Source organism: Buteo buteo, chromosome 30, assembly GCF_964188355.1.
Source record: "Buteo buteo chromosome 30, bButBut1.hap1.1, whole genome shotgun sequence".
Classification (NCBI taxonomy): domain Eukaryota; kingdom Metazoa; phylum Chordata; class Aves; order Accipitriformes; family Accipitridae; genus Buteo; species Buteo buteo.
Window position 1 is genome coordinate 2,671,735 of NC_134200.1, and position 21,265 is coordinate 2,692,999.

At 42.1% G+C, this 21,265-nt stretch overlaps 1 protein-coding gene across 1 annotated transcript; it reads left to right on the forward strand.

Moving 5' to 3' along the window:
- Positions 1 to 17: 17 nt before the first annotated feature.
- On the forward strand, positions 18 to 17,550 carry LOC142025817 (poly(A) polymerase gamma-like). Its single transcript, XM_075018495.1, has 21 exons — positions 18 to 54; positions 556 to 787; positions 864 to 930; positions 1,603 to 1,684; positions 1,775 to 1,884; positions 3,119 to 3,172; positions 4,243 to 4,354; positions 5,055 to 5,144; positions 5,776 to 5,914; positions 6,071 to 6,143; positions 6,229 to 6,349; positions 6,667 to 6,751; positions 7,160 to 7,213; positions 9,613 to 9,732; positions 10,072 to 10,181; positions 12,485 to 12,606; positions 12,699 to 12,868; positions 13,781 to 13,887; positions 13,964 to 14,202; positions 15,088 to 15,159; positions 17,352 to 17,550. The coding sequence occupies exons 1-21, from the start codon at positions 18 to 20 to the stop codon at positions 17,388 to 17,390; spliced, it is 2,235 nt and encodes a 744-aa protein (XP_074874596.1). The 3' UTR covers positions 17,391 to 17,550.
- Positions 17,551 to 21,265: the final 3,715 nt, after the last annotated feature.

The following is a 21,265-nucleotide window of genomic DNA, read 5'->3' on the forward strand; positions in this document are numbered from 1 at the left end:
TAGCTGCAGATTGGTTGATGTTTTCCTTCATCCTCTTCCATGGACAAAACCAGGGTAATGCTGAATTTACTGCAACAACTCTGTTTAACAGACCACTTTGTCCTTGCTCTGCAATCAACTATAATGTCCTTTCAGAATCAGTAGAAGCACAGCAAATACATTGAACTAAAAGAAGCCAGTGTTAACTTGTCTTGTTTAATGTGATCAGGAAGCTGATGGGAATAACCTTAACTCGAAAGTGCTGTGAAACTGAAATGTGTCCAAAACTTGTGCTGTACGTAGTGTCACCCTTCGTGGATTTCAAACCTTTTCATTTCCTGGCGATCAGTTCTAACTGTCTAGCGCAATGCAAATAAGCTGTCTTCAGATGGTAGCAACTTGGATCTTTTCTTATATCCACAAGTGTTTTTTAAAGAAGTAGTTGTGGCTTCTAAGTTAGGTCAAGTTATCTAAAAACCATAAGCAGGATCTTTTTTCCCTCATTTATGTTAATGCTGGGCAAAAGGGCAGAAGCTGATTTGGAAACCTGTAAGTGGAAGGGTGTTTTGCAGTAAGGTGGTGGTTGTTGTTTTGTTGGTTTTTGTTTTTTTCTTTTGTGGGGTCTTTGGTATTTTATTTTCTCCCCCAGTACTCCTAGGCTGCAGAACCAGCCTCCGAGGCACTATGGAATTACTTCTGCAATTAGCTTGGCTCCTCCTACGGATATAGATTCCATTCATACTCAGAAGCTGCTTGAAGCGATGAAAGCATTGGGGGTATTTGAAGAGGAGGAAGAACTGAATCACAGGTATAACAAGACTGTAAAATTTGTTAATGTCCTGGGGTTTTTTTTAGGGCAAACTTAACATGAGTTTTCTTTACAGGCTGGTCGTTCTTGGTAGACTGAATAACTTGGTCAAAGAATGGATTTCAGAACTCGGTGAGAGCAAGGTAAGGTTTTTTGATAGGTTCTTATCAAAACAGCTGAAGCCTTTTTGTTTCTTCCAAAGGCGATACTACTAGGATTTATGCTAAAGGTCAACATTTAACTTCCTTCTTAAGTATCAAGGAGATCTGTAGTAAGAGCCATTGAAATAATGTATAAAAGATACTTCAGATGAAGACCTTCAAGTCCTTGGGGCACTGAATAAATTTGTGAAGTGGCTCGATCAGTTGACTTGTAGCGGTTAACAAAGCTGAAACAAGACATTGTGGGGGGAGATAGACGGTAACTGGGCAGTAAACTTGCCCCAGACAGCCTACAGCACTCAATCTAGTTTGAAATTACTACTCTAGACTTGCCTTTGGTATGGCTCTTAGATGGTGTTAATTTATGCGGCTCTGCTGCAGGGAAGACTGATAATAGGTCTTAATTTGTTTAAATTGATGAAGCGACTGCTACATTACTCACCTTTTTTGTTGCTGCTGTTTGTGAGTCGCAAGCACTCCCTTCAGAAAAACAGTATCAGTCTATTAGACTAACAGCTCAGTATGGGAGGGAGAAGACATTGTTTATGGAGGCTGTTGTAGTCTTTCTAAGTAACTTATATGCTAGTTAAACTTGCATGTAGGTCAACGTGTATCTTTCTGTTCTCCAGAAAACTCTTTCTCTTCTACCCACAGAATCTTCCCCCTTCAGTAGTAGCAAATGTTGGTGGCAAAATATTTACGTTTGGTTCTTACAGGCTTGGAGTACACACTAAAGGTAAACTTTTGCTCTTTTGCTGTCTGGTCATAGTTGTAATGTTTGAAAGTGTCTTCCAAGAGTAACAGAAGAAATGGCATCTCTTTGCAGGTGCTGACATAGATGTGGCTTGTGTTGCTCCTAGACATGTAGAAAGATCGGATTTCTTTCAGTCGTTCTTTGAAAAACTACAACGTCAGGAGGAAATAAAAAAGCTGAGAGTAAGCAAGCTCTCTCCTTGATAGATTGTGCAACTCCGACAATAAGAATATTCCTGTTAAAGACTCCTATTGGTAGTGATTGTCTTACAAACCAAAATTAAAAAGGGACTTGTTTCTGAGTCCCTTGTAAAATACTGTCTACGCAGCAGGAAAGTGTTGGAAGTCAAGCTTTTGGCTCCCTTCCCCAATGACTGTACGTCCGATCAGAATCTCTGTGGTTCACTTCTCCCCTACCCATGGTTTGGGAATGAGTGGGCTATAGTATCAAAAAGCAAGGTTGTCCCTAGGAGCCTTGCTTTCATCTTAGCTGTAGCAAGGGGCTTGGCAAGAAGGTAACTGCGTGCAGGTAGAGGAAGGGGCAGCCTGAGAGCTGAGGAAGTTGAATGTGATGTGGAAAGGTTTCTGTCAGTACCTTTGCCATGGTGTTCCTCTGGGTGTACTTTAGGACCTCTAATTCATTCTCCTCTGGTCCTGTTCTTCTCTGGCTACTCAGCCTGAGACTTTGCAGAAGAGACGCACAGTCAGCTTTGCATAAAGTCAATAGGAGCTGTGCTGTGACTATACAAAACTGCCTTGTAAAATGACCCGCCGGTGCACATGTTGTGTACCTTGCGTATAGAACCGAACTCCTGAGAAGTGTTTCTCTCAGCCTGGTCTTCCTTGTGCAGACATTTTGAAAGACTTCATATGCATAGCTAATGAGCCTTTGTTTAGATGACCGAAGACAGACTCAGTGGGCTGTGGCACAGTTCTGACGAGTGGTCTACAAAATTGAAAACTGTCCCATAAGGTAGCTGACAGCATCTCAGGCATGGTAGAAAATAAAAATACAGGAGGCTAGTGCGTGCTGTCAAATGCGGACAGAATTTCCTCGATTTCTCTGGATGTTAACCAGTAGTAAGATAGCTACAGAAATCTCTTGCTTTTCTTCCTCACCACCAAGGTTAAGTACCTTACAACCTCTGATACTGATGGCTCATTGTGCACTGTTTGTTCATGACAATATGTGATCAGCCTCCGAATCTCTTGGCTAAATAACTTGTTAAAGCTAGTATTATACCATCTTAGTGCTTGCTGTACTGCTTGCAGCTTAGGAACAATTCTTTTGGTTTGGAAGCAGCTCAGTCTTTATACTGAGTAGTTAGCAGTGTAAATTCTGCATTTGATCGTAGTTCAGGAGAAACATTAAAGTAGCAAACCATGTTTTCTTACACAGTTATCCTCTCCTTTCCAGGCAGTTGAAGATGCATATGTACCAGTTGTCAAGTTTGAGTTTGATGGCATTGAGGTAAGCATTTGTTTATTTTTTTTTAAGTGAATAAATTTTTTCTTGCTTTGGAATAGGATAACTTTTCCAGGGAGCTGTGACTGTGCTATTTTGGACCGCAACGTATCCCAGGAGAAGACATTGCAGTAGAACGGGAGCTTATAGGAAAAGAAGCCCCTAGGGAGCCTAGCAGGCATGGGAGCATCAGGGACATCTTTTTCTAGACCTGTGCTGTAGACCAGGGTAGCCTGCTTGAATAGCATTTATCCCTAGGATCGTGCAGAGTGGGAGCAGAGGCGGTGTCCTTGCTAAGTCTTCTTAGCTCTGCCAAGCTAGGTATCTACAGAGGGATGTGTACGGTGTAGTTCACTGTACGAATCATGTGAGCAGACTAAATGTTTTGCTGCAAATCCAAAATGAAGTGGTCGTGGGACAAACAATCTGGAAAATGGAAAGTGAAAGTACTCATTTGACTCCCGCCTAGGTTTGTCAGTTGCAGGAATCCAGCTATCTTGAATACATCCTAGGCAATGAATCAAGACCTGCCTGCTGTAGTACCTAAGCGAGTTACTGCTTGGTATCACTATCACAAAGAGATTTATTCAATGACCTTTTTGTGGCCTTTATCTGGTACAGACTTTCACAGGATAATCTTCTTGCCTCAGACTGTACTAAAATCCAGATACTTCAGAATCAAAAGGGCTTACTGCATAAAGGAAATGCTCTCTCCTTTGCTGAAGTATAGTTGAGGTGACTGAACTTAAGTCTTAATTCTGTGGATAATTTTAAGTTCCCTTTTAATTGGAACTCTAAGTCTAGAGTAATCTTTTCCAACTTAAAATGCCCTCTTCCTTTCCCTAGCTTAAAAAGAAAGGGGTGATGCAGTGAAGGCTTTGTAAATAAAATTGGGAACTTCTAGAAATTGCATTGAGTCTTCTGGGAAGTAAACCTCTTGGGAGATGTATCTATAGTCACATAATTCTAAATACAACTGTTAACCACTCTTTTTAGACTTGAGTAACTGTCCCCCACCAGTGTGCTGTTTGCAGACTGCGGGGCATTCTAACGGTTGGCACTTTTGTCCTCTTAAGATTGATCTCGTGTTTGCAAGACTGTCTGTGCCAACTGTTGCTGAGAATCTTGATCTCAGAGACAACTCGTGTCTCAGAAGCCTGGATATAAGATGTATACGGAGCTTAAATGGTAAGCATATTTGCACATCTTTAACAAGAAAATGTTACTAAAGTTGGTATGGAATGCACGTTACACACCCCAAGTTTCTGTACAGGGTGCAGAAACTGATCCCCTGTATACTTGAGGTCTGAGGAGGTGGCGAGTGGGCTTAAATTTAGCTGTTTCAAGTTGTGTGTTTAGATAGACCTGTGTTGCATGTTTCTTTGATTGGGGTGTGTGTGGTGTTCCAGTTTGCCACAGAAACTGCTTCAGATGAATAGGTAGAGCACTTGATAGAGAAGAATGTGTGGTAGTTGATTAAAAAAAAAAAAAGGATATTTAAAATACCTGAAGCCGAAGTTGCTCACTGTTTAACACTGACTGGTTTAATTGTTCCTGGCTGTCGAAAGAAACCTAGCTTTCGGAATCCTGTAGAAGGGCCTTATTGAAAAATGTTGGCTGTAGTCTAAAGTATGAAAAAGCTGTTGAGGGCACCAACAGCTACTGAATGTGCTGAAGGTGCTACTGAATGTGTAACCTCTAATTTGTTATGTTATGTGTCTGTAAGGTTATGTGTAACCTCTGATTTTTAAGGCAATACAAAGCAAGTAACGCAAACTTGTTTTCATAGACTTGCAGGCTAAACTGTAAGCTATTGATCCAGTATAGCACAGAACTGACTTGTACCTGTTACCAGGAAGTGCCGTACTTCAACTGTTTTTTCTTACAGGCTGCAGAGTTACTGATGAAATACTGCACCTAGTGCCAAATAAAGAGAACTTCCGGCTCACGCTCCGCGCAATTAAACTGTGGGCAAAACGTGAGTAATGTGATTGTTTGTGATCTTTAAACTTTTCAGAGGCACCTCGTGCTGAAAAAACAATAGCGTTAGAAGTCCTTCATCTTTGGATAGCTGTTTAAATAACAGGTTTTAGTTCAAAACCTGTGTTTTAGTTTAGATTCAAGGACTGTCCGTGAGGTAGATTCTGTGTTTTTTTTAATGGGGGTAGAGTGGGGAGATGAGGGGAGTGCCTACAAGACAAGGTGCTGCATTGCTTACCAGGAACCTGACTAGAAAGGATAAAAAAGCCCAGTGAGGTATAAAAGCTTGATAGATAAGGACTAAGAAAATACCGTTTGCGCATGTGACTAGAGCAAGTGCTAGAAGAATGGCAGAACCTTCTTCTTAAGGGAAGTTGGAGTGAAGCAGTAGCTGTAGCAGTGCAGGCAAATTTCAGAGTAGCAGTATTTTGGGAAGTGGTGTGGTACCGATTCTTTTTCTCATCGCTGTAAGGACCAACAGTTTTGGCCTCGTTGCACTGCAAAAATAACTGACTTGGAGGCCGAAGGGTGCTAGGTATTCTATAGATTGTGAAGGTGGTGCTGTCAATTTGAAGGACTATACTTGGGCATGGGAAGACTACAGGCTAACGACAATGTCTGCATTGTAGGACGTGGCATTTACTCCAACGTGCTGGGATTTCTTGGTGGGGTTTCCTGTGCTGCGCTAGTAGCGAGAACATGTCAACTCTACCCAAACGCTTTGGCTTCTACTCTGGTGAACAAGTTCTTCTTGGTTTTTTCAGAATGGTAAGAGCTACTTATGACTATTTTGAGTTGCGTAAAGCAGTAACACTTTCTGAGCTGGTTCTTTATATAAGATTTAGACCAACACCGTTCAGTCCTACCCTGAATTACATGGCAGAGTTTTAAATGGGCAGTCAGTTCCTGGCTTTTCTTGTTTAGGGAGTGGCCAAGACCTGTATTGCTGAAACAACAGGAAGAGAGCAGTCTTAATTTACCAGTATGGGACCCTAGGGTATGTAGACATGGAATTTGGAAGCCTTTAAACTTTCTTCTAAGCTAAGCTGCTGGTGCCGAGCGCAATTGTTTTAACATCACAGGTGAACCCATCAGACCGATACCACGTAATGCCTATCATCACCCCAGCCTATCCGCAGCAGAACTCTACATACAACGTATCTACATCAACGCGAGCGGTAATGGTGGAGGAGTTCAGACATGGTAAAGCTCTTTCCATGCTTATTAACTGCTTAACAGGTGTAATTCTTGCAATACGAAACCACATTACCTGACTTGGTTATATTCCGTGCGGTGTTGTGCCCTTTTAGGCAGAAGAGTTCTCTGGGAAGTATACCTGTTGCAGGCAACAAGGGACCAGTTTTACAATGAACTGTTGTAGTAGGCGTGTATTGTGTCAAGGGAATTCCTGCTTTTTGATCTGTCGATTACTGTTCAAAACCTCTCTCTTATAAAGTTTCTGTCACGCTCTGCTAGCCTTAAAAACAAAATGGTAGTAAGGTTTTCAACCTTAATTGTAGGTCTTGCAGTTACGAATGAGATTCTCCAAGGAAAATCAGACTGGTCAAAGCTCTTTGAACCACTGGACTTCTTTCAGAAATACAAGTATGTATGAAGTCTGTTACCTGAACTTGAAATGATTGCCGTACTGGTTAGCATAGTGAGTTTTAGCTTGCAGTCGAAATACGAGATGGCACTGATATGTTTGTTCTTCAGAAGCTGGAGGTAGTCATAGGAATTTTGGTAAGGATAAGTATAGGGAAGATAGAAAAACTGTTTGTGTTTTGCCACTGACACTGTTTTTATTAAAAAAAAATCAGCTCTGATACTCAGAAGGCAGCAGAACGCAATTCTGAAGGATGTAATCAGTTTTTCTTCAGTTAATACTGTGCTGCCTGCAGGATATAATGTGTCTTGTCTGGAAGTCATTTTCTATACATTTAAGGCAGTTTTGGATTCATTTGAAGGAATATCAAGTCCTGAGCTAGGATGTTACTTTTTCTTTTCTTCTAGACATTATATTGTGCTGACCGCTAGTGCCTCTACTAAAGAGCATCACTTAGAGTGGTAAGTCTTGCTTTGAGTGTGGGTTCAATACATCATTGACGCTCAGTTCAGTGTTGCCCTTCATTTGGTTAATACAGTTCACAAAAATAAAGTACTCGACTGTGCAGCTAGGCATGGAATACAGTACGGAGTTAAGTAGACAGTTCCTCAGCAAAACTAAAAGCTTTCTTGTGAAGGGAAGTTAGCATAAGTTATCTTGCTGTTTAAGAAGTTAACCTAAAGACCTAAGTCATGATGAGAAGGAGCAAAGAGGGTTAGCGTGCGTATGCTCTGTGTCATCTCGAGAAGCAGATGCCAGGAGTCTAAGGAGACTACTTACCCAAGGCTACTTCAGTTAGGAAGATGTTCCTTGTTGCAGAGACTGAAGTAAATGGGGATTACTTGATGTCATCAGATGTGTCGTGGACACCGGAGAGCTTGATCTTTTACTGACTTATAGACCAGTGGTCTCCAAACTTTTGTGCACTCCTGTGAGCAAAACAAAAAAAAAATAGTAATTTTTGAACACATAGTTGCGGTCTAGATCTACTTCTTTACAAGTTACGTACACATTACTGAAGTTCTAAACTTTTCTTCCTGGACCCAGTGGATTGTCTTGTGCACCCCCTGGGGTACATCCCCCCCCGACACTTTGAGGACAACTGTTGTAGAGCCTTAGAAGACTTGGTTTCATAGCTTTTTTACTGGATGTAATATTTAATTTAGGACTAGATTGCACTCAATGCTAAGTTGCTCTGGTTATGTAGTCCGCCTGTTCCAGAGCCTCCTTTTCTCCAGTGAAGTGAAACAAGGCTGTTTAATCGGGGTGAAACCTGACCGTCTGCACAGAGTACCTGAATGCTGATAAATAGTGTTTACTAAGTTTTAATCTAGTAGTGTGCTCAGGCATCTTGTGTTTAGTGCTGGAAATGATCATCTCAGCATGCTTGGTAGTGGATAGGTAAATTGCAGGAGTGCTGATCTACTTTGTGAAAGGTAATGTGAGAACCACTTCAACTGTGGTTAGAGAACATGACTGCTTCTGACATGGTATTTGTCACTGTCTCAAGGGAGACATGCCAATAATAACTTGTTGAACCTGTGTGAATGGGCTGACTAATTGTGAGTCTTGAAATAAGGGGAAACGGTGAGGAATTAAGGTACTGTAATGTGTGTGGTGTTCTTATTCTGAAGAAATGAGTGCTTTGCCTGCCTTGCTCAAGTAAGCAAGGAAAATCGCTGTGTGTACCAGACCCCTGTTCTGAGGACACCTTGGTTATACTTCAGGGTTTGGCTTGCGCTTTAAGGCAAATGATTTAATTCTTGCGCTACCTCTGAAAGACATCTTATTTCCTGTTTAAAGATAGCTCTAGTAGGTAATACCTCTTACCTGAACTTGTTAATTTGTTCACTTAAAAATCGTGTCAGCTACAGCTTGATGTCAGTCGCAGTTAGGTATACAACAAGGAGTTATGGGCAGAGGGCTTAGAGCCAAATAGTTTTTAATGTGAAATGTTTTAAGTGAAGAAGGCTTATTGTATCTCACAATAAAGATGAGGAAAGTCCTGGCTGCAGTAAAAGCTGGCGTTTTTGCAGTGACAGAAATGGCAGCAAACGGGGCTTAGTTTTGCATCTGGGAAAATGAAAAGCAGAAGACAAACTTGCTTCCGTTTGCTATAAGAACAAGTTTAGTTCACCAACTCTTGAATGGATTTGGGAATAGATGGCACATCTCTGTTGTTCATCAACATACGATACTTGTGAGGAACGTAGAGAGTTCTGACTGCTTTCAAGGGTAGCAGTGTTTCAGGTAGAAGGGTAAAATGCCAGTACTTCATTTAAAAGAATAGCCTTTGTGGTCATGATACATTTCTTGGGTAAGTCTCTGATGAGACTGTGTTGACTGGATCGTTTGTTTAGTAAAGGAACTATATTTTTCAGTTTGGCTGGAAGAGGGTAAACTCTTTTCACAGGTCAATCTGCAGGAAGAATAGCATCTTTACTCAGGTGTAATGGAAGAGTTGTGCTTGAGCCTTTTCTAAAGGGTTGTTCTCCTTGATCTTTGGGGTAAAAAAGAAGTTTTGCTGCACTTCAAAATGCAGCCAGAGGTGCTGGGAATCTGCTTCTTGTTGATATTTTCATCATAGGTTATATGTTGAAGTGTTGTGTCTGACCTGTTAAGAGTACAAGTTGAACTTACTTACTGCCTCTGTCTTTGGAAACTTTGAAGCTCCAATGTGCCTGGAAACATCTCCAGCTCCAGTGTGTGTGATATAAATATCTAGTATCTGCTCAGCTGAATGAATCTTACTACTTACTGACTGGTTAGCATTTTTGTATTAGCATTGTATTATAAGAAAGCGTATAACTACTGTGCTGGATACAGTCAAAAATGAGTAAATGTCTCTTGTTCTTGTCAGGATTGGCCTTGTGGAATCTAAAATTCGTGTGCTGGTTGGAAACTTGGAGAGGAATGAATTTATATCTACTGCACATGTAAAGCCACAGTCTTTCCCTGGCAGCCGAGAACTTTGTAAACAGTGAGTTCCATTACTTTTCTGAACTGGAGTTTGGCCGATGTATTGTACCTTGTTTATATTCCTTCACCTCAGCTTACCTGTGAGAGATGCTCAGTTACGTACCTACTGTTTTGTAGGTACGAGGTCTGACGGGCAAGGTTCTGAGCATGTAGGATCTTTTTAAAGAAGGGAGAACTTGAGGGAGGAGTTCTCGGAGAACTTGAGAATGGGCTGACTCCCATCTTTAGCTGCTGCGTACAACTAAACTGTTTTGCTTAATCCCTTCTTGAGAGTAGATACTAGCACCCAAATAACTGGCATCTGTGCATAAATGATAGATTTGTGACTCTGTCTTTTTAGGAGTGGATATGTGTCAATGTGGTTTCTTGGAATCGTGTTTAGGAAAGTGGAAAATGCAGCAAGTGTTAACGTTGATTTAACGTGCGTTACACAGTCATTCAAGGATACAGGTAAGCCTCTATTTTGCTCTAGTCTCGTAGGGTTTCATTTTTTTATTCTAGTGCAAGTTGCTTCGCAAAGTGAATTGTGCTTCCTTCTGGTATTAGCTATTTCTGTAGAGCGTGACACATAGAAGATTAGCCTTAGAAACATACTATTTTGACACTTTGGCAATGTAAGTCCACCTTGAAACAAAAGTGTGTACTACAGTCCTATATACCATATCCCCTATGTGAAATAACAGTTCTGCAGATCATAGTAAACGATCAGAAAGGAACTGCGATTCCTGAAATGGACAGTCAGATGTGAAGCCAGGAGAGAGATGTCCCTTTACTGGGTGTAGCTACACTTGTCAAAAGCAGTTGTCAGTTGCTGAACTTTGGAAGTGGGAATTAACTGTATCGGGCTCTAAAATTAAGTTGTGAATGCCTGTTGACAGTATTGTTTCCAAAATAACAGTTTGTGTAGGATACCATCCCAGAACTTTGAAAGGCAGTGAGTGGTCACATCGTAACGACATGCAGTCTTGCACGTCAAGCTCCATGTTCATCTTACTTTATTCCTTTTGATAGATGCAGAAATAAAGTAATATCGCAAGCGTTGTTAGATAATGCTAGAATAAAGGGGTTTGGGGGTGAGCAGTCGTCTGAAAGTATAGGTCTTTTCCACAGTCTGTTTACTTCTTCCCAAGCTGACTGCTCTTGTGCCTTTCAGAAGCGCACATGTGCTGTGAGGCTCATGCCTTGCTATCATAATGCCAAACTAAGGAAATCGGGTTACTCTTCTGAAGTGACAGGTGCGTTTGGACAAAAAGTTCTAAACAGTGGACTCCTTTAAACTCTTCATCAGTGCAAACAAACATTTCTCCATGGTACCAGCGTGAGCTGTGTGTTGTGTTGCTCAGACAACATGAGTAAATGCAGCAAAAGCGGACCTTCTTTTTAGCTCATGCTTTGGGATATGAGAAAAGCACAGAAAAAAGGCATCAAAACGCTTGTCTGAGTTTCAGGCCAGGTGGGGTGACTTCCTCGGACTTGCACTGTTACCCGAACTGATGCTTGTCTTGTACGTGACATCCAGTGGCACTTTGTTTGAATGTTGTGGCAAATGTAAATCATGTCAACAAGGTTTGTGTACTGCTGAGAGGCTAGAACTAATGTTAAATCCTGTATTTCTGTGCACAGACTTGATTAGCATAGCTGTGTGCTCTCAGTTTAGTGAAGCACAGCCTATCGTATGTTTCAGATACAGGGTTTGAACGCAGAGAGATTGACCAGAAAAGGTATTTCTTGAGAGGTGTGATATCCTTTGGCAAATGTGGGAGTGACCAGTAGTTACGTGCAAGAAAGCTTTTATCATGTGCCTTGACTTTGAGAGAATATTTTGAGAGGGCAAAGTTGATGGGCTCAAGAGTATAAGGCTCACAGTTTGGAAGGCTTTTGTTAAATGAACTTTATCTCACTTTTCCATAACAACATTATTGGATTTACTCTGAAGCAACTGTTCCTGCTGGTGTGAATGTTCACATTTGTGCTTTTATTTCACTTCTAGATCTCCTGCAGAAAGACTTGTTGTAAGCCTTTTTGTTTTGGTTGCATGTCCTTCCTTTGATTCCCACTCTGTATGCTAGTAAGCTGACTTTCCAGCTATGCTCACGACAGGCTTGTTAAACTTCTCTAAATGTGCCTTAATTCTGTAAAAACTGCTGTGCTAGTATAGCGTTTTTTAGTTGCATGAAAGGTTGCTTGCTGGCACGTAAGAAGAACTGGTTTAAATTGTAGTGGTTCTGATAAGTCAGATGTCCTTCAAATCCCGTCTGTCTTGGACAGGTAGAGTTTTAACACCTAAATTACTGAAAAGTTGTATGATGTTACAGAACTGTTAGGAAAAAACCGCACAATCGCCACTGTAAATATCAAATAAAAAAAATTAGTCTGAATCTTGAGTAAGGTGTCTGTTCTCTCATCAGCTGAGCACAATTGGGTTGATTCAGAAAGTCATCTAGATCTATCTTCAAGGAGTATGATCTCCTTCAGGTTAAAATCAGCTCAGAGGTGAGCTGCATGACTAGCAAACCACAGCTGTAACTGAGCACATAAATGCATGTTTGAACTTAAAATAGCTGTTACGTGTCTGGTCTGTACTGGATGTGAAATGGGCATCTGGGGTCACTTTCATCTTGAGACAACTTCTTGTTCTTTGTTTGGGCTGGGCAGACTTCAAGGCTTGCTGTTTCCCACGAAACCATGTGTAACTTTGACAAATACCCAATGCAAACATTCCCACTAAGCTACAACACTACATTTCCTGTTAGTTTACAGCCAGGCTAACTACCTCAATGTGCTAAAGGAAGGTATGAAGATCGAGGCAGCTCACGTGAAGAGAAAGCACCTCCACCATTTTTTGCCTGCAGAAACCTTACAGAAAAGAAAGAAGGTATAATAAAAATCGGGCTCTTCTGGCAATATTTTTTTTTTTTGCTTTAATAATTACTTGAAGACTTCATTATTTTGATGGTGTTGTTTCAGCAAAGCATGCCAGGTACTAGTCAAAATGCTGGTGGGCTTCAGCGCAAAAGGACTTCTTCAGATGGAAGCTGTTTGGACAGTTCCAGAGACACGGGCTCCAGAACACCAGATAATTCCTCTTTGTTACATAAGATTTCTAAAGTGGACACCTCTACAGCCGAGAGAGAAAGGTTAGCACCATAACCTTAAAGCTGTGAAGAAGCTCCTTTTTAACTGACTCGCGATGTGAATGAGGTCTAGGATTTCTTGTTTGACTCTGTGTTGTTCATAAGCATGTGGAGGGCTCTAATGGCTTCAGGAACAAAGCTGTCATCTCCTTTGGGCACATGGGGAGAGGCAGGTTAAAGAAATCCTTGAAAAAATGAATTTAATATCCATGAAGACATGTAGGAGGAAAGGAGAAGTGGATACCGGAGGAATTATTTGGTCTTGAATGTAGATCCCCTTGGGTTAGTGTGTAAGTTGAAGCCGGAGTGTTTTCTATGTAGGTAATTTTGTTCTTTCTAACAAAAAGTATGGTTAATGCCAAGCAGTATGATGTTCTACTGAAGTGCTGATCTTGATCACAGCAACACTAGAGCTGCTGCTGCCTTGGTGCAGCAGTATGAGAACTCGGGCAGTAAAAGTGGGTGTCACTTCCTGGGAGGTCTGCTTGTTCATGAGCTACTTCAGCCCAGGAGGAATATGTAATCTTGAGAGTAATAGCCCAAGAGTACCAAATGTGTAATGCCTGCTGTGTTCAGACCGTTTGGTACTGTAGGAGTAGCATTAAAAATAAAATAAAATGGGATGCCTGTATGGGTAGAGCAGATACATTCATGAAAAGCAGTACAGAGTGCTGGACATACTAAGCTGGAAGACAGTACAAGTACATAGAGACTGACTAAAGAAAACGCTGAAGTTTAAATTTGCGGTCTGAAGTTCAGCAAAATGAAGATCTCGTGCTAGATGGCCTGTTGTTTGGTAGAGCTGTGACAATGAGCTAAGAAGACAGACATGTGTCTTGCATGGGCTTTCTGGAAAGGAAATGTATAGTATTTTACAAACGAGCATTTTATAACTCTAGCATCTGACTCTTACAGAAATGCTGTGTACCAGAAACCTAACGGTGCTAACAAGAGAGAGAAGCTACCTCGTGTAGCTGTGCCATCAGTCTCTAAGGGACTCTCCATTCCTGTTACTGATTCAAGTATGTATTGACGTAGTGGGTGGAATGCAGTCTTTAATTTCATGGCTGAACTCTAGAAGCGCGGTGTCTCTTACAGAAGCGGAGGCTACAGTTGCAATGAGAACATTGGGACCTCCAGTTGGTGGCACCATTCCAGGACGTAACACAGTTTCTCAACCAGGAGCACGTTTTGTCCAAGGACAGCATGAATTAAGTGGGACTCGAATTACAGATCCTAAGAACACTGCACCTAAACGACCTTATTCACTGACCACTGAGGGACCTCATTCACCTCCATCAGAAGAACGGCCCAAAACACTAGCAGACGGAGAAAAGGTAAGGAAGGGGGGCTAGGCCAGGGAGGGTTTGAAGTAGAATTAATTCTTGATGTACAATGAATGACATAACTGAGCAGAAATGCATATATGCATCCCCAGTGGATTCAGGAATCTAAATTTAAGCATAATGCTAGTTTTACTAGGATGTAGGTGTGAGAAATTGTCTTGAACGTACTGTATAGCTATTAAACAATTTTTTTTCCCCAAGATCTGGCACTAGTGACTGGTTTTGGTCTGGTGGCAGGCTCTCTAAATACTACTGTACTTGTATATTACTGCACTGACCGATTGCTCAATGAACTGGAAGCAGTTTTTAATTCAGAAAAAAACCCCAAATCTCAAAAGGAAGAGGATATGAATCTTATAAATGTAGACGTATGAGCTAATCTTGTTCTGGCAGATGATTTTTGAATGCCTCTTGATAGTTTTGCTGCTTTAGAAGTCAGCAGCCTACTCAACAGGTTGTCCACTGCTGAAATGAGCGTGTGGAGTTGCTTGTTAAATCTTGTTTTTGTGGAAGCTTTTGATTAATGCTTGATTTGTTTTCCTGCTCTACATAACTCGCCTTAAACAGCTGTTTGTGTGGCTTGACCTCTGATTTGAGGCACAGAACAACTAGAAAAAACTCAATTTTGACACTTGTAAAGAATCAGCTTGCAGAACTGTTACCTACTAATGAATACTTCAGGTACAGATTTCAAGGTTTGGGTAGTACGACTTCTTGCGAGGCTTGAGATTCCTGTGTGGTAAGGGTAGTGTTGTCTAAATGTTGTTTTAAGAATGGCCGCTAATATGTTTAATGTGTTGACTGGAAGCTGTACTCAAATATGAAGGTAACTTCAGTATAGCAATTATTTTGAGTCTGTGTGTTCTGTTCTTCTAGTTAACTGGCCAGGATTCAGCATTCAAAGGCGGTGGCAATCCAGAAGATGTCAGCAGCAGATCTACAGACAATGTAATTGGGAAGGGGTTTTACTCAGTAGCTAACTGAAAAGCTGAATGGACTCTTCTAGTGCCTAGACTACCTCACATCAATACTCTACACGTTTATTGATGTAAACAAAAATATGCTTTTTAGCTTAACTTTTTTCAGTCTTCATTTCCCAAATACATTCTTGTCAGAGTTATCCCTATTAGTCTTTTCAAAAGTCTTGACCGTCACTAGCTGAAACAGCTTTGGAAAAGGCCACGAAAACCAAGCTGCCCTGTGACTTGGATTCAGAATGTATGTCAACAGGTTAAGTAGTTACTGCAACCACGTTGTGGTTTCAAGTGTGTATGAACGTGCTTGTATTCATTTGTGCTTTCCTAGTGCATGTGCATCTATTGTTCTCCTCGTAAGCTATTTTCCCGTTTGGCACATACACTCCTGTGCAGCTATCACAATGGGGCTCAGCTTCCTCAGCTAGCAGCTGTCCCCTGCCTAACACGGCCACGTGCTACACAAGTATTGCCTCCCGTGGAGGCCCATACATAATTGAAGTATTGAAGACAATGCAGCAGAGGATGCTACCAAGGTATGGAGATGATAGACGTGTCCCATGCCGTTGTATCTGATTTTTGTCTTGAGACTGCTCCAGCATGAGACTTGAGGGCTTTTTTGTTGTCGCTGGGTAGGAAAGCTAAACTCAGAACACACAGCTGAAGATGTACTTAAACATTGCAATAGCCAAGGCTGTTGTGACACTGCTACCCACCTGCAAGGTAGAGTCTTGAAAGGAATTGGCATGCAGAGAGTGTTTTCAGATAATCCCTGAAAGCTGTTCTGCGTGGTTACATGAAAACTTGTAGTAGTCTGAAGTTCCAGTTCTGTAAACCGGTAACACTGCTTACCCAGTTAAGTGCAGGAGGGTTTTTTGAGGGGTGGGGAGAAATTCTGATCCTATGAAAGAAATGTTGTGCTATCTCTTTATTGTAATTTCTTTATAACTTGGTGTTTTTGTAAATGAAGTTGTATGTTTTTCCAGAGTATTTTCATATGTACTGTAAAATACTGTCTTCCAAAAATAATTTTTTCTTTTTTTTTTTTTTTAATGCACGTGGGATCTGCTTAAAAACCCCACACAAGTAAACCAAATGTAAGGCGGGCAGGGCAGTGCCACAAAAAGTATGTTCTACAAAACGATGATGTCATGGTAGAGTAAATTTGAGGAGACTAGGAACACTGCTTTCCTGCTTCTAGTATTTCCAGGTTTTGAATTCACACCCTCTGAATAGTGCAGCTTGCAAACTGCGTTGACAGCTGAAGTCCCAGTTTGCTGTGCGGACAACAGATACCCCTGACTTCTTTTAAAATTAGTTGCTTGGCTTAAAGAGCAATTCTGAGCTCTGATCATCTTAAGCATCCACCTCAAACCCTAGTGACAAGACCGAAGGGGCATGTAGCTATCTTGCACGGTCTTCATTCTCCAGCATTCCCCCTACTGCTGGTGTTCCAAACTTGTGGAGGAAGCATGACCATGACCGTATACTTACCTTTTTTCCTTATTACCTCTGGTTTCCAGCTTGCTTCAAGTGCAATTCATCTCTTAGAAAATGTGCCTTAGTGGGTTTGAGAGGTCTTATTCCTCCTTCTCCCCTCGAAAAAAACCAAAACTTAAGAGTGCAAGGCTTAGGTTTACTCACAGGTTGAAATGAAGAAAGAGAACCCATGCTACTTAAGTGGCTTTTAGCAGAGCTACACCTTGAGTTTATAAAATGGTTACCTTGGTTTTGTGACCTGTGTTAAAACCATGGTCTTTCAATACTGTCAAGTCTGTGTACTAGTTACAGTAGGTATACAACGTCAGCACCTGTGTAAATAAAACTCCATCCTGAATTTGAGGGAATTAAAGCTGGAGTAGGTGATAAGATAAACAGCAAAGCAACTATGAAAAGTGTTTTGTAATGGTCTACAAGCCTGTAATATTACCATGCTTTTAAACAAATTCTTCCACTTGAATATTCCAAGACTGTTAAAGGCCGTTGTGCCCTTAACCTCTAGTCAGCACATGCATTTCTGCAACTGGTCTCAAACTAACCTAGCTAATTGATATCAAAGTATATGCCTTTACATGGATTTTTTTTTTTTAACTCTTGCTTTGCAGAATTATCTTCTAATTGTGCTTTGTTGTTGTTGTTGTTGTTTTTATCCCCCCTCACTCTTAGGCTGTTAAGAAGAAGTTTAGGAAGAAGTCAGGTTACTAGTTTCCTGGACTTGATCCAGCATAGGTCAGATGACACGCTTTAATCTACCCTGACTCAACGCTTGGCCCCGTGCAGAGTGATGTTGCTGTTCTGGAGTTTCCCTGGCTAGTGCAGAGGTTGGATGCTGCCCCAGCACTATGCAGATTAGATTACAGCTGTTTTAAATACAGTTCACACTGCACCAATTCAACTGAAATGTTTTCCTTTGTTTATGGAGCAAGTCTTCTGTCAAAGTGATTGAAAGGCAAGTTCCTCGTGCATAAAGACTCCTCTCCCTACAATGCACAGAAGGAAACAACCCAAGCTAGAGACAATATTGCCAAGCGTGGTTCCTGTCCTTTAGGGTGAATCCTTCCAGCAGGCTTTTATATGCTCTGGGAAACATAGGTGGTTATAACTTTGCAGCTGCTGTTGACTCTAGCAGTCCTGTCTGAATCTGGTCCAGCGTAGGTCAGCAAGAGTCAGTGCTAGAAGAAGCACTTCTTAGCTGTTACCAATTGCATCATCACATCACTTCCTGGCATAGTGTCTTATCACTGATCATCTGGGGACAGAGGTTTTTAGTCATTTGCCAGATGGAGCTGGTAGTAGGGCAGGTTCTTTCTGGAATACCTGAAGGAGAGAAAAGCTGTATGTGGCCTTCTTCCTCATTTTTGTTTTTACTGAAAAGCAAAGCAATCAGTGCTAGCTTTGCAAGATCCTCAGGGTTATCGACAAACCCCAAGTAAGTAAATGCCTAAGCTAAACCAAAACCCAGTAACAAATGCATTGTTTTCTCTTGCTTCTACCACAATACATCCCCCTAAGACCCTAAACCCAATACTGAATGTATTTAATTGTGATCGTGCTGAACACAAGATGACCAGAGCCAGAAAATATCTTGGACTTGAAGGTGAGGGAGGCTCCTTGATACCAGACTTCCTGCAAACTTTGCTGTTTTCTGTCTGCTTTCTTAGCTGGGTGCTCTGTGTGTGTGGCTTGGAGGTCCAGCTGGAGGGGGTGAGGGATGCATGATCAATCTCCTTAAAGAGGAGCAGCTCTGCATTGAAATGGTGTACGGTTAGTAACTTTGAGCAAGACGTTCCATTGCAGGAATTCTCATCTCCTGTGGTTTTACTTGTTAGGTCTAAGCAAAGAAGTGGTTCGTGTGAAGTCGCCTCCACTTCTGCTGTTGCAATGGATGTCCCTGTAGAAACTAGAGAGAGCAAGTGATAGAGGGGTTGGGGGGACCAGCCACAGCCCCCTGCTTCCTGGCCGGCTCTGCTGTTGCTCTGCCTTTCGTCGAGTGCTGCGGGGCCAGGTTGGACTAAGCAGAGTCCAGTGGGGTGTTTTCCGAGAAGGAGGCGAGGGGTGGGCTGTTGAGCACTGCCTGCTGCCTCCTAGCATGCTGGTCAGCATGGACTCCCTCCCCTTCCCTGCGCCTGAGGGTTTCTTCAGCCACCATCTACCCCTGGGGTGCCCAGCTCCGAGCGTGGCCCGCGGGCTCGGGGCTCCAGGCTGCTGGACCTTGTGTAGTTTCTGGGGGGGCTCTTGGCAAAACGGTAGCCTGGGGGCTGATGCTTACCTTGTTGCAGAAGATGCAGCCTGTTGAGCTCTCGGCTGTCTGACCTTCAGGAAAGGGCTAGAAATCAAGAAAATCAGACTGGGACTGCTTGTCCTTGGGCAGTTCCTCTTTGCTGGGAAGACCCTGTCTGAATGACCTGCTGTCTTCACCCAACCTTGTTTCTTACTCACACCTCATCTCTCCTCGGTTCGGCTGACCTCAGACTCTTGCCCGTCTTCCTTTCTCACCCCAGTCCGTCTTTGCTTCCTCTGCATTTGAACCGGGTGCTACTTTATTCTGTGCTGATGGAGTGAAAATCCCAGGAATCCTGAAACCAGAGGAGAGCTAACCTACCCTGCTTTGGTTTTAGTGTGTGGCAGCCTGGCAATCAGCCACCTGCTGCGGGGACCATCCAGCTCACTCTCTGCAGTACGTGCAATGGAGAGAAAGCTGCAAAATTTGGCTACTAAGCAAGTCTGGCAAGCATGGGTAAGTTCAGTCTTTTCCAAGGTTCAAGACGTGCCCAGATACGTGCATGTTTCCAAAGGACGAGCAGGAAGTCCAAGAGTGACACCAGCATAGCCTCTGTGCTAAATTTAATGTCCCTGTTTCTGAAATATGGAGAAGTTAAGACTTTCTAAACGGAAGTTTTGAAGATTCTTTGAATCTAATTGAAGCAGCCTGTGTTCCTCATGATCATTCTCACCAAGGACTGAGTCGTTTCTGTTGTGTTTTTCCTGAAAATCAGCTGGAGGCCCACTATATGTAATCTTACACCAAAGAAAAGTTTCTGGCAAACTTGGAGTAACTGAACATGTGGCCTTAAAATAGGACGTGTTGACTAGCCATAACCTACAAAGTACCTACTTGCTACAGCATTAACTAAAGCTAGAAAATGCTGTAATTTATTTTGTCCCGGCAGTTGTAGTTCTGCTCCATTTTTCCTGTGCGCTCCCTTGGCAAGAACAGAACGTGGTCATAAACGCCGTAGCCAAGTGCATGCACACAAGGAAGAAAAGCTGAGGTTTTGTGAATCACTTGACGTAGCAGTGCTTGGCTGTATGCTTTCAGCACTGCTTTAGTGTCTTTGTTCCGATTTTTGTCAGGCTGTCTTTCCTGTCTTGCTTTGATATTGAATGTGCATCTTATTATGCACAGCCTTTGCTACTACTTGAGCAGAAGGGCGTAAACCTGTCATTGTGAGCAATGCAACAGAGATTTCTGATTACTAAGCTAAAGAAGTAACAGCTATTTTAAGTTACGTATTTTCTGCTCTCCCAAATGAGGCACGCATTAGACTGTCAGGAAACGGAAAGTTGGTCCTGCTTCGGGTTAGTAGATACGAAACCAAAAGTCTGAGTATTTCTGGCAAGAGTTGTAAGTGGTCATTACATTCACTTCTGGTTTTGTCTAGATGGTATAGCATAGGTTAATTTTCCCCACTCATTTTGAGTGTTTTTGCAGGTCTTTACCACGACTGTACCTTTTCCGCTCTGTAGGATAACAGCTGTTGGTGCAGTCTGTAAAGCAACCCAGCGTAGGTTTTGTTCAATACATTTATAATGTACTAAAAAATAAAATAAACCAAGTGGAAGCTTTGCCTGTAAGAGAGGTGTGTGGTTGGGTTTTTGACTCTTAACTGTGTTGCTATGAATGTATTATTGCATGTCCCCAAATTTCATAACGGTATTCTTGTAATCAGAGCTTGTTCAGTGCAGTGAACAAGCACAATGAGCGTGCTTCCAGGGCCTAAGAATGAGCTATTGCTTAATGAGTTGCTTAAAGCCCCTCAAATACAAGTGGACGAAACACTCAGTTGAGGGAAGGTGTCATACCCCTTCTCTCCAGCTTTAGGAGTGCGAATCTTCCTCGATTTCTGGAATAAAGCTGTTGATCAGTCTCTGCTGCTTGAGCGTATTGTGAGCAAAGATGGAGACCCTCTTGTAAAGGGAGCCACAGAGAATTCTGGCTCCCCTCTGTCTTACTGAGCCCGAAGAGGAATTTATGAAGATCCCAAACTTGTGTTCATAAAGCACTGCTGTGCACACTGCATTAGAAAGCTCTGGGTTGGAAGACAGCCAGTATCTTCATCCCTAGCTGGAGATTCCTGCTTCATCAGGTGTGGTGAGTCAACTCTCTGTATATAGCTAAGGAGCCAAACACTCTGTTCAAGGGAGCAAAAATAACACTACATTTATTTAGCCCTGGGTTTTGTTCTTTCAAATTAGTTACAGGGATGTTTATGAGGCAGGGTTGTTGACCACACAAATATAGGTTGTTCATAGTAATACATATAGTCTGGGAGAAACTGTAATTGCCCTGCTAAGTATAA